Source organism: Alexandromys fortis, unplaced genomic scaffold (genome assembly GCF_014885135.2).
Source record: "Alexandromys fortis isolate MF-2015 unplaced genomic scaffold, M_Fortis_MF-2015_v1.1 scaffold_31, whole genome shotgun sequence".
Taxonomy (NCBI): Eukaryota; Metazoa; Chordata; class Mammalia; order Rodentia; family Cricetidae; genus Alexandromys; species Alexandromys fortis.
Window position 1 is genome coordinate 5,987,645 of NW_026067974.1, and position 13,970 is coordinate 6,001,614.

The 13,970-nt window shown below is 37.8% G+C and overlaps 1 protein-coding gene across 1 annotated transcript in view; it reads left to right on the forward strand.

The window, feature by feature from the left end:
- Spag9 (sperm associated antigen 9) overlaps positions 1–13,970 on the forward strand; it is a 125,815-nt gene that overhangs the window by 32,465 nt on the left and 79,380 nt on the right. The window contains exon 3 of the mRNA XM_050156765.1: positions 8,087–8,157. Within this exon, the coding sequence (XP_050012722.1) occupies positions 8,087–8,157 (71 nt within the window). The remainder of the gene's footprint in view (positions 1–8,086; positions 8,158–13,970) is intronic.

The following is a 13,970-nucleotide window of genomic DNA, read 5'->3' on the forward strand; positions in this document are numbered from 1 at the left end:
TTCAGTCCCCCAATCTGAAATGTTTTTTTAAATATTTATTTATTATGTATGCAATATTCTTTCTATGTGTGTGCCTGAAGGCCAGAAGAGGGCACCAGACCTCATTACAGATGGTTGTGAGCCACCATGTGGTTGCTGGGAATTGAACTCAGGACCTTTGGAAGAGCAGGCAATGCTCTTAACCACTGAGCCATCTCTCCAGCCCCCAATCTGAAATGTTTAAGAAAAACAAAGCAATTGACCTTTAAGGAATATTTGTACCAATCCTAATGATGATCAATATTAATTCAAATAAATATTGGAAATAAGAGAAGTTAGTCCTATATTGGGGTTATAATATCTAGTTCCTAACAGTCTTGCAAAAATATTGAAAAGCCTTGAAAAATATTTTAGTAAAGCATGCAAACCAAAGCTGATTAACAAGCTAATATAAAATCAGTCAGGACCTATTTCTGGAAGCTATTGGCTCTGTAACTCGGCCTGGTCTTAGGAAATACTATGCATCTCTAAGCATCTCTAAGGTGTGCTTAATCATATTTAGTTGTGTTTTAGTTTATGAAAGCTACTAACTACAAACGTAATACTATTTGTCACAATCTGGAAGTTAAAGGTCAAGGTTAAGCTATAACCAGGTTGCTTTTTTATTTTTTTCTCCCTTGAAGCCCTTCTTGGCTTGCAGGTAGTCTTCTTTTCTCTGCATGCCCACATGGCCATTGCTGTGTGTATATAGAGAGAGCTCTAGTACAGAGGTCTTAGAAGGGTACCAGTCCTAATGGGTTAGTGTTCTTTCCTATCCATTATATTTCTAAAGACTATTGCAAACACAGTTGCATGGGGAGGTAGGTCCTCTATCTATGCATTTTGGAGATGAAGGTACAATTTAGTCCTTAACAAAAGATCTGTGTTCTCCTTGGGGTTTGGGAATGATTAGAAGGGTGGTGTGACTTGACACACTAGATATGTAGTAAAATCTTGTGGACTATTGTAAGAGTGTTTCTCTACTTTAAACAAAACAGGAATCGTTGAAGACAGGGTTTCTCTGTGTTGTCCTGGGTGTCCTGGAACTCACTCTGTAGACCAGGCTGGCCTCAAACTCAGAGATTTGCCTCCCAAGTGCTGGGATTATAGGCGTGCACCACCACCACCCAGCATAAGCATGGTGTTCTACACAGGGTACTTTTTAGAGAATATAGAACAAAAGCTAACTAAAGTGGTACACTAGTCGGGAGATAATTGTAATAGTACAAGTGTTGGATGATATACTAGAATAAGATTTGATGGCAGAGATGGAAATTTATTATTATTTTTTGTTATTGTTGGTTTGAGACAAGATCTTCCTTCCTCTTTCCTCCTTTCCCACTACGCCTAGTTTAGATTTTGAAAATGAGATACACTGATTTTACTTGATAGATGGTGTGCTAAATCTTTTCACTGCTAGAACAAAATACCTTACGTGAACAACTTGATGAATGAGAAATATATTTTGGCTCCTGGTATCAGAGATTTCAGTCCTATGGGTGGGGAGAATATGACCAAAAGCAGAGATGGAGGGAAGAAGTGGGGACCAGGTATAACCTTCAAATTCAGGGCCCAGTAACCTACCTCCTCCCGTTAGTTACCATTTCCACCATCTCCCCAAATAGAACATCAGCTTGGTACCAAGTATTCATCTTACAAGCTTGTGGAAGATATTTCAGTTTGACATAACAGTTGGAGTTATGTGGAGGAAGGGGAGGAAGGGAATAAGGAAAGAGCAGGTGTGGGTGTGGGGGGCGGCTGCAGGACTTCTGCCTAAGATTATAGGAAAGAGCTGCTTTAGGGACAATTGTTTTGGTTTTGTAAACATATTACTGTTCATATTGTTTTTCTTTCTTCTTTTCTTCTTTTTTTCTTTTTTCTTTTGTTTGTTTGTAGACAGAGTCTCACTCTGTAGCCCTGGCTAACCTGGAACTCCACTACGTAGACCATTTTGGCCTCACATGACAATCCACCTACCTTTGCCTCCCAAGTACTAGAATTAAAGGCATATACTATGATGCCTGGTTATAGGTTTTATTTTATTTTTTATCTAATTTACTTACTTATTTTGGTTTTTCAAGATAGGATTTTTCTGTGTAGCCCTGACTGTCCTGGAACTATGTAGACCAAGCTGGCCTATACTCAGAAATCTGACTGCCTCTGCCTCCTAAGTGCTGGGATCAAAGGCACGTGCAACCACCATCCAACTTGGCCTAGTTTTTGTATTATTTATTATTTGTATTATTTATCATTTTATACGATACATTTTTAACACTTGTCCATTTACTGGTAGGCACAACCATATTGATATTTGCAGATAGAATACATTCGTTTTAAGAAGCTCCTTTAATTACTGTTTTTTGTTTCAGGAATACATTTATGCTAGCACTATTCTTTGTCCTTTTAAATATTAACTCACTTAATTCTAATATGAACTCTTATTGCTAAACAAGGAAATAAACCCAGAGAGGTTAATTTACTGAGTCATGTGACAGTAAGATAGTGAAGCATTATATTCTGTCGGTCATATGACTTTCATAACTTCCTAATGATGCATTGGGTAACTCCAGTTTAACTTTGTTAAACATTTTTATAGACTATCAACTTTTATGCCTTTGGGCATTGTTGCAAGTGTATTAGGGTAAAAAGAATACTATTGCATCAAAATATATACATATTATACTTTAGTGGACATTATGTTGATGATTCCAAATAACCTTCAAAAGAATAATTCTGGTGTATCCTTGCATACCTATCCCTTTATAATTCTCCACTATTGTAGTACACTTGTATTCTCCTATAAATTCTTCAGTTGGAACAGCACAAATTGTTGTAATGGTTCCAGATGGTCTATTTAAATCTTGTGCTCTGGGGGCTGGAGAGATGGCTCAGAGGTCAAGGGCACTGGCTGCTCTTCCAGAGGTCCTGAGTTCAATTCCCAGCAACCACGTGGTGGCTCACAACCATCTGTAATGAGATCTGGCGCCCTCCTCTGGCATGTGGGCATATATGGAGGCAGAATGTTGTATACATAATAAATAAATAAATCTTTAAAAAAATAAAAATAAAATAAAAAATAAATCTTGTGCTCTATGCATAACACATAGCAATTGTTAGAGGACATACTAGATGAATAGTCAAGCCAAAGGGAGTTCCTAGGTGAATATATGCACATTCTGTTTGAACTGGAGAAGGATGGTTAGTAGGCAACTAAATCCATCCTAAAGGTGGCCACAATAATTTCTTTAACATTTTGTGTTATTTTTGTATTTTTGATTTCTGTTCTTTTTCTTGCTATCTCATTTGCGGCATTTGTCTATGATGAGTTTGAAAATAATTTATTCATTCTGATATAGTATTCCTATATGTGAATATTTTCTCCACTTGGTTATGGGTTGACAAGAGGGTTCTTTTCAGCTTTAGATGATTGAACACCATTTTTTTCTTTTTTTAAAATATTTATTTATTTATTATGTATACAATATTCTGTCTGTATGCCTGAAGGCCAGACCTCATTACAGATGGTTGTGAGCCACCATGTGGTTTCTGGGAATTGAACTCAGGACCTTTGGAAGAGCAGGCAATGCTATTAACCACTGAGCCATCTCTCCAGCCCTTGAACACCATTTTTAATGCCTATTGGTATGTGGTAGTAAGCTTTATATCACTGACAAAAGTACTTGATGGAAACAAGTCAGTGGAGGAAAGGTCTATGTCGTCTCATCATTTCACTGAGTCCAGGTTGACTGGCTTCATTGCTGTGGGTGGACCAAGGTGAGGGTTTTGTAGGTTCTATTGATGAGGTTCAATGAGTCACTTCTCCAAAGAGTCTACACACACGGTCTTTTAAGGTACATTCCATATCCAAATTATAACGATGGATACATCTATATATTTCTTAGCAATGAAGTATTTTGTCATAGGTTTGGAAAACATTCAACCTTATTAATTCTTGCCAAACAGTTTGCAAGTTGATTTTTCCCCCCAAGGCTGGGTTTTGTTTGTCCTGGAATTCACTTTGTAGACCAGGCTGGCCTCAAACTCATATAGATTTACCCACCTCTGCCTTCCAAGTACTGGGATTAAAAGCATGTACCACCACCACCCGGCTTGTTTTCAAATTAAATGTAGCCTTATAGTACTACCAGCAATCTATAAAAGTTCTGTTTGTTCCCATTTTAGCAAGCACTTGGTATCTTATATTTCTTACTTTTAACCAGTTTGATCTATAGAATATTGGTTATTTTGGTTATTCTTCCTAGCATATATATTAATGGGTTTTCATTACTGTTAACAAATATCTAAAATAGGCCGACTTTATCTTTTCTTTTCTTTTCTTTTCTTTTCTTTTCTTTTCTTTTCTTTTCTTTTTTCCCCCCCGAGACAGGGTTTCTTTGTGTATCTTTAGAGCCTGTTCTGGAACTCGCTCTGTAGACCAGGCTGGTCTTGAACTCACAGAGACCCATGTGTTTCTGCCTTCCAAGTTCTGGGATTAAAGATGTGCACCACCACCATCTGGCAACAGGCCAACTTTATAAAGAAAGATTTATATAGTTCTTAGTTATGGAGGTCCAAAGTGGAAGACATAGGAGTTGGGACTTGTTGGACATCTGGTATAGACCCAGTGACAGATGACATCACGGTGCTAAGAGCGTATCTGGGAGCATCTCCAAACAGTAAGCCAGAGAGCAATTAGGGATCAGGTTATTTCTTCCAACAACTTGCTTTTATGAGGATTCAGGACTCTTGTAAGAGCTATCTTAATCTCTAAGGACAACTTTTTTAGTCACCCAGGGATCTCTCTGGTCCTTTCCTCTCTCAGGTTTCATAATACCTCCCCAGCACTGCCACCGTGGGGACCACGCCTGCAACACACAAACCCTTGGGGGACAACCCATCTCCAAACAAGGATATCCTTCCTGATGATTCATAAAGCTGAGCATGCTTTTTCACTTGGCAGTTTGATGCTTTCTCTAGTGTCTGGGACTGGATTATCCCATAAGAACAGAGGAGACTTTTGCTTGATTCTCATCTCCTCTCCTCAGTGGAAATTTTTTTCAAAATTATTTTTATTTTCTTTTGTATGAGTGTCTTTCCTGCATTTTTGTGAATCTTTGTACTATGCATGTGCCTGGTGCGTGTGGAGGACAGGAGAGGATGTTGGATCCCCAGGAACTGGAGTTAGAGGTTGTGAGCCACCATGTGGGTGCTGGGGACTGAACCTGAGTCCTTTACAAGAGCCGGGAGTGCTCTTAACCACTGAGCTATTTCTCCAGCCCCACCCCCCAAGGAAATCTTAAAAGTAGGTTCCATCATACAAAACAGATTAAAAGGGGTATTTCTCTCGCTTTTGTCAAGACTGGGCTTGGGCTGGAGAGATGGCTCGGAGGTTAAGAGCATTGCCTGTTCTTCCAAAGGTCCTGAGTTCAATTCCCAGCAACCACATTCTGGCCTGCAGGCATACACACAGACAGAATATAGTATACATAATAAATAAATTAAAAAAAAAAAGACTGGGCATATAGCCCAGCTTGGCCTGGAATTCACTGTAACCCAGGCTGATGTCAAATTCACAATACATGTCCTGCCTCACCTCCCAAATGCTGGGATTCTAGGTGTGATCTAACATGCTTGTCTAAAAGTAGCATTTCTTGAAAGGCAGTATAGCATAGTACCTATACTCTTCTTAGGAAAGAATCCCCTTTGTGACCTTTAGTAAGTTAGCTGTATTGCTATAGATTCTTCTTCTCCCCAAACTGAATGTAATATTGATGCTTCCATCATTATGAGAGAATAAAATCAGTTTATGTCCGGTTCTTAGGACAGTTCTCGTACACTATAAGCAGTATGTTATTGTAGTCTTAATATAAAAATTATGGGTTGACAAAATAATGGGGCTCTACTTTCAAATACATTTGAAATGGAAGTTTATGAATGATATTTGGCTTTTATTTTAGCCTTAGTATCTATCTCACTCTTTTTATTGCACATTATCTAGAAAATACTGATTAACAGGGCTGGTGAGTTGGCTTAGTTGGTAAGGCACTTGCTTACCAAGCCTGAGTTGAGTTCAGTTCCAGGGAACCCACATGGTGGAAGAAGAGAACCAATTGCAGCAGGTTGTCCTCTGATCTCTGTACTATTGTGGGATACATGCCACCCCTTCCACTACACACAGAAGATAAATAAATGCAATAAAATATAAAAGAAAAAGCAATGTGCTAGACTTTGTTGACTCCTCATGGGAAACTTACCCTCTCTGAGAAGGTGATGTGGGGGATAGGAGGAGGACGAAGATGGAGCAGGAAAAGGGGAAGGAGTGGGAAATGGATTTGGCATATAAAATGAGAAAAGATGGTTTTCTTTAAAAAAAATAAGAAATATAAAAGAGAATATGAATTGATGCAAATGAGTAATTAAAAATTATTGTTTTGTCTGTTAGTCTTGGGATTTCCTTAACTTTTAAAAAGCTTAGTTAGTAAGTAGTAGGCAGTGTTTAACTTCTTTTTAATATTTAATATATTGTGTGTGTGTGTGTGAGAGAGAGAGAGAGAGAGAGAGAGAGAGAGAGAGAGAGAGAGAGAGAGAAGAGAGAGCTCTTGAGTTCATCCCTCATTAGGGCATCAGATTTCTTGAAGCTGGACTTAGTGCCAGGTAGAGGTGCTGAGAACTGAACCTGGGTCCCCTGCAAGAGCAGCAAATGCTTTTAATTGCCGAGTCGCCTCCATTGAATAAATAAATGCCCTTATACTTTTTTCTATTAATTGTTCAAAAATATATACTTTGAAATTGTTACTAAATATCCACAATTTGGGTGAATTTCCTGTTTTTTTTTTAATGAGCAGCATCACAGATTGTCAGGTTTCAATATCACTGGTGTTATCCTAATGCCTATATTATTATTAATAGCTTACTAGTGCTTTGGACCATGTTATAGAATGAACAGGAGATGTGATCATTACCTGCTTGGTGTAAGACGATGCACTCCACAAGTACTGTGGAACATAATGTGAATTTAGTGAGCCAGAGACATACAGACTTAAGTTACAAAAAAAAAAAAAAAAATCACAACACAGAGTTGGAGTTCTTTTAAATAATGATGCGTTTCTAAGACATTCCAAATATTCTGGCAGGCAAATATATACAAACCCAAAATGGGGCAGCACATTGATCTTTATTTGGTGCTTCACATGTAAGCACACGGTATATAAAATGTATATGTGCTTTTGAAGGAGAGTTCCCAGTAGTTGTGTTTGTACCTCGTAGGCACAAACTGCACATTACCAGAACCTCTTAATAGTTGCAGCTCATAGTTTACCCTTACACAAGAGAAGATTTCCAATTAATCCTGACTTTGCAGCAGACTTAATGAGTCTGGACAATGTCACCAGCACCGTAGCTGTTCTGCCCTTAGCCATGGTAGGCTTCTTCAGTTGCCCTCTGCTTCTAACTCATTAAAGGTCAGCCCAGTGTTGTTCATTTTATCATGGGCTGCCTGAAACCCCTCCGCTACAAATCACTCTTGTTTGCTATCACTCTCCTTTAAAGTCCTATCCTAATATTTTATGTGTCAGAATCTAAGCTTTTTCCTTTTTGTTTTGCTATTTAAAGCATTTTGTGAGCCTGCTCCACATCAGTGCACTTCACAAAATCCACCTGCAGAGGGAGCTAAGTAAAAGAAGATGAGTCCCTGAAATCAAGAAGACTCAAAGCAGAGAATAAGAGTGAGGTGTTGACATCCTGCTAGTACTGAACAAAGAACTTGATATTTGAAAATGGTTGAAATCAACCATCTGGGATTTGACACAAGGTTAAAACTTGTGTGGTATTCATTTTTTAAGGATGATGTGATAGACATGTATGTGTTAGAGAACCAGTCTGGTGTTTTACACTCTTCTCTGAAGATGGTGTGTGAGGATGATGAAATGAGGTCACTTTGTGCAGAATTTCACATGGAGTACTGGGCTGTAAAGTTGCTAAGGATTCTGGATAGCACACAACATTTTAAAGACTGACTTGTAAGAGTACATTTCTTATATTTGATTAAGTATATGTATCTTGATTGCAGTTAGCAGACTTGAAGAAAGAGAAGCAGAACTGAAGAAGGAGTATAATGCACTACATCAAAGACATACTGAGGTGGGTGCTGGGTGTTCTTACTGTACTGATATTGGAGCACAGAATGGACTTTATATGTCGACATTTTCCTTTGAAAATTAGAATAATTCATAGGCATCATCTCCAGAAAATACTAGCTGTCATATGGCATTTACCAAAGTTGACTTTTATTCTTTTTAAATCTAGAATTAAATTTCCATGTAGGAAATTTATATACCACAGAATAATTTAGTTATTTAAGAGAGTTCCTTGGTTACCTAGTAAAACCTTTGTGTATATAGTAAAAAGTTTGCATGATGCTGAGAAAATTGATTTGCTACCAGTTTGGAAAATGCTGCGTTGCTAAAATACTGGTTTAGCTCTCTACATTTATATAATCTAGTTGTAAAGGATTTATATCAGATTTATAACACATTAAATGTGTTTTGAATGTGTTTAAAGGGATTCTAATTTTCAAGCATTTGAGATTTTTTTATATGTTAATTTCTATATTTTTATTTTTTGACTGTGTACCATATAAGTGTGGTGCCTACAGAGGCCAGAAGAGGGCATCAGATCCTCTGGTTGTTAGCTGCCATGTGGATGCTGGTAACTGAACCTAGGTCATCTGGAAAAACAGCCAAAACTTTTAACTGCTGAACCTCCTTTAGGTTTTTTTTTTTGTTGTTGTTGTTGTTGTTGTTTTGTTTTGTTTTGTTTTGTTTTGATTTTTGATTTTGAGACAAGGTTTCTGAGATAGGCTGTCCTGGAATTCACTTCTGTAGTCCAAGTTGGCCTTAAATTCAGAGATTCACCTGCCTCTGCCTCCTGAGTAATGGGATTAAAGGTGTGTGCTTCCTCTAGTATTTTACATTAGTATTTATATCACATAATCCCCTTGTAGCCCTTCATTTTAAGAGTCTGTCAGTCTTTAATATGTTGTGTTTATTTCTGTCTTGTCATCTTAATGATTGTTTCTGTGGGTTCCAGTCTGGAATTCACATACTAAAATGAATTTTACAGCCCTCTCCTCTCTCCTATCCCTTCATCCCCCATCCCCCTCTTTCTGTGTCTCCTTTCTGTAGCCCTGATTTACCTGGAATACACTCTGTAAACCAGGCTGGCCTTGAACTCATAGAGTTGTACACGCTCCTGTCTCCAATACTGCGATTAAATGTGTGTGCCACCACTCCTGCCCATTTTCCCTTTACTAATCCTGTTTTATATTCTATCTGATTCTAGGGTGGTTTTTTTTTGTTGTTTAGTTTGTTTTTTGTCGTTATCTGACAATAAGGTTTCTCTTGTGTAGCCCTGACTGTCCTAGAATTTGTTGTTTACCAGGCTAGCCTTGAACTCAGAGATCCTCCTGCCTCTGCTTTCTAAGTCCTGGGATTAAAGATGTGTGCCACTTGGACCACCCGGCTTGATTCTAGGGTTTTTTTTCTAACAACTTATTTTATATAATTAATATGTATAGAACTTATTAATTTTAGAAGTAACAAAACAGAAAATACTTATTTTCATAAGGGCTTATATCTTTACATACAACTAAACATAATGACTACATTTTTTACTATCTTCTAAACTTCTCTTAAAGTTTTGAATGATAGGACTAGAGTTGGCCCAGCAGATAAACACACACTATACTCTTTCAAAGAACATCAGTTCTCATCACCCATCACAGTGACTCATAATCAAACATCAGGAACTTTAGTTCCAGGGATTGATTCAGTTTTTAATCTATTGTTTATTTAGGTGATGGTGACTGAGCCCAGGGCCTTGCTCATGCTAAGCAACATTATTGAGATATTCCCACAACTCTGTCTGTAGTCTCAGTTCCTGTTTTTCTCCCATTGCTTGTGTAACCTATCCTGCCCCTGGAAGGGACCAATGTTGCTGCTTTGAAGCACCATAAAATCACATTACACTCAGTTTTGTTGTTTTTGAATAATGCAGAATTTCTTTCTCACTCATGGGGTTGGAGTTAAGTCTTACTACCTGAACACAAACTGTCACAGAGTTGATACACAGTAGTAGAAGAAAAAGAGCGACCACAAAGGATCATAGAGCCTTGGAAAGATGAGAGTAGGTTATGTAACAGTTTTTTTGTTTGTTTTGTTTTGCTTTGTTTTGTTTTTCCAGACAGGGTTCCTCTGTGGCTTTGGAGCCTGTCCTGGAAGTCACTCTGTAGCCCAGGCTGGCCTCTAACTCACAGAGATCCACTTGTCTCTGCCTCTCAAGTGCTGGGATTAAAGACATGCGCCACCACTGCCCAGCTGTAGCAGGTTTTTAAGTATATTAAAAATATTCCATGTTTTGGGGCTGGCGAGGTGGCTTAGTGGCTAAGAGCACTGCTGCCCTTCCAGAAGACCTGGGTTCAATTCTCAGCACCCACGTGACAACTCACAACTTTCTGTAACTTCTGTTTCAGGGATGCAATGACATCACACAGACATACCTTCAGGGAAAACACCAATGTACATAAAATAAGAATAAATTAATTTTAAAAATTCTTTAAAAATACCTGTGCTGGCCGGGCGTGGTGGCTCACACTTTTAATTCCAGCACTTGGGAGGGAGGCAGAGGCAGTTAGATCTCTGAGTTAGAGGGCAGCCAGGGCTACACAGAGAAATCCTGTCTTGAAAAACCAGGAAAACAATGTGTTTTAATAATATATCATTTACTAGATAGTAAGAGTATTTTTAAAAACTTCACTGTTAAAAGCCTACAGTTGATGCTTTTTATACTATTCATTTCAGTACTGGTGTAAGGTCCTGTATGTAGTATTTACTTGTATTGCTTATCAATGATGATAATTTAAATATTTATTTATTATTATGTATACAATAGTCTGTCTGTGTGTATACCTGCAGGCCAGAAGAGGGTGCCAGACCTCATTACAGATGGTTGTGAGCCACCATGTGGTTGCTGGAAATTGAACTCAGGACCTTTGGAAGAGCAGGCAGTGCTCTTAACCACTGAGCCATCTCTCCAGTCCCCAATGATGATAATTTAAAATACATTTGGAGAAGTATATTTGGCTGTCATAAGTATTAGTAAAGTTCTAACTTTCATAGTCATTAGATATTATTAAATTGTGACATAGTATTAAAGTATATTTAGATTATTTATATTTTTAAATATGCACATTCTTGAAAGAACATGTATAAAATTTAGTTTTCCTTATATCTATTTAATAAAAGTAAAGATGTATTTCTATGAAAAACCTGCCATCAACTTCCCATGAGGGGGTATACATTTTCAGTCTGTTTCCATGTCTTCCGAGATGTACACTATTGGAAGAAAAATGGTCTCAAGAAAAAGCTGGTTACTAAGTCAGTGATCTGGGTCTGTCCATTCATAAGACAACTTTCTCATGCTGATTGACAGCTTTTTCATAGGATCCCCTCCTTCAGTTACAAGAGGTTCTATCTTCTGCCCTGACAGACTATTTTATTTGCCACAAAGTAGGCTTATGTAATGCAAAAAAAGTCTACTTTTGAAATGTGAGTCTGTTCACTATAACCTAAAATGTTCTGTTTATCCATCTGCTCTATAGAGCCTCTTCAATTAGCAAGAATAAATAGCTCTGTAATCCCATAGTGTACCTTTTAAAGGTAATCTCTGGAAGTCTCCAGAGAAAGGGTTATTTATTGTTACTTCCAAAGAAGGTAGCATTTTTCAAAGACACAAAATTATTTTAATTATATTTTGTTCAAGCACATTGTTTACTGCTAACAGTGGGAAATTTATTCTGGCTCTTTTTGAAAATGTGAATGACTATTCTTTAATCAAATACTAATTTTTTTTTTACTGGATTTACTTCAAAGAATGCATACCTTGCTACATGTGGTAGTCTATGCTTATAAGCTACCTTAGCACTTCAGAGGTTGGGGGACTAACGTAGGGTAGTGAGGTCTAGGTCAGGCCGGCTATTCAACAAGGCCCTTTAGCATAAGATGAATGGTGTCAGATCCCCTGGAACTGAAGGCTGTGTGTGAGCTGCCATGTTGGTGCTGGGAACCAAACCCAGGTTCTCTGGAAGAGCAGTCAGGGCTCTTAACCACAGAGCCATCTCTCCAGCCTCTTTGTTGTTGTTTATGTGTGTCATGTGGTTCAGACTGGCCTCAGATTTGCTATGTAGCTGAGGATGGACCTTTAAACTACTCATTATTCTGCTCCCATTTCCACCTACTACATTACAGATGTGTGTCCCACACCTGACTTGACTTATAGGTTACATGCTGTACGTGCCTTTCTGAGCCTCTGTGTCTCATAGAATCTCATTGGTTTAAAGATAATAGCTTTGTAGAAAGATTGAAGGTAACCAGAATTAAAAGAACCCATGCTCTGGAAAACTTCACCGTTGCTTTGCTTTTTGGTTTTGTTAGTGCTGAGTCCACCTTTGCTGTGAAGATATCTCAGCGAAGGACAGTTGTTAACCTATCTCAAGCAACAGTTTTTCAGACAATATAGTTGGAATTCTTGTCGATGACTTCAGGTATCACAGAATTTACCTCTAGATATGCAAATTAAATTTCATCCTGATAAGTTGACAGTTTATCTAAGATGGAAGAGAGTTAAAACTGGGAGATTTAATTGCACCTTGCCTTAAAAAAGCCTTATTCCACTCTCAAGTTTCTTCTTTTTTTTTAAAATATTTATTTATTTATTATGTATACAATATTCTGTCTGTGTGTCTGCCTGCAGGCCAGAAGAGGGCACCAGACCTCATTACAGATGGTTGTGAGCCACCACGTGGTTGCTGGGAATTGAACTCAGGACCTCTGGAAGAGCAGGCAATGCTCTTAACCACTGAGCCATCTCTCCAGCCCCTCAAGTTTCTCTTTTATCTGAAGTACTGGCCTTCCCTTATCACCCTCCTTTAAAATCATAACCATACTGTGAATCATTATTAAAATTTTATGTGCAGTGTAGCTTTTTCTTCTATTTGTGAGATATAGCTTGTTTTAAATATACAGAAATGTTTTAGTGCGTGGGGTTTTCTTGTGGGAGCGAGGAGGAAAGGACAATGAGCTCATTGCTTGCCTGGAGAGTTAACTGAAAGGACAGATGCAGCATGGGCCCTGCAGCGTTAACTGCTCCAGTAGCTACAGAAAACAGTTCTGTTATTAGCTAGATATTTAACTTAAGCAAATTATTTTATCCTATACCTAGGGTTTATCTATAAAATTGTTATATTGTGAAAATTAAATTAAAAATAGTTAAAGTAAACATAGTTGGCATTTGCTACGATAGCTGCTGTTTTGTTGTTCCTTTGTCCTGGTGAGGGCTACTTTAGTCTCATCTGTATTTTCACATTGGGCCATGTGGAATGCCAGGGTATCATCCCGGGAATCAGTCATCTGAAGATTTCAAATGTATCGTTTTCTAAATTTTAAATATTTAAAAAGATAATAGAGAACCAATCTATAGTAAGCTTTTCGGATGTAAAATTGATTCTATCTTTATATTTTATTATATATTATTGAATAAATTAATTACTATAAAGCAGTCTGGAGGAAGTATCTATATTCTTTACATTCTCCTATTTGAACAAATTACCTCTATTATGATTACTGTCTGGGTGTTAAGGACTCAACCAAGGCTTTCTAAAACCTTTTTGACAATGTTATTTATATATACTAGGCCCAGCATTCATTTTGCTATATTAGTCTCAGTTTAATTTTTTCTTGAAGTTTCTTCTTGATACAAGAAAGCAGCTATTTACTTGGGAGGCAGAGGCAGGAGGATCTCTGTGAGTTCGAGACCAGCCTGGTCTACAAGAGCTAGTTCCAGGACAGGCTCCAAAACCACAGAGAAACCCTGTCTCGAAAAACCAAAAAAAAAAAAAA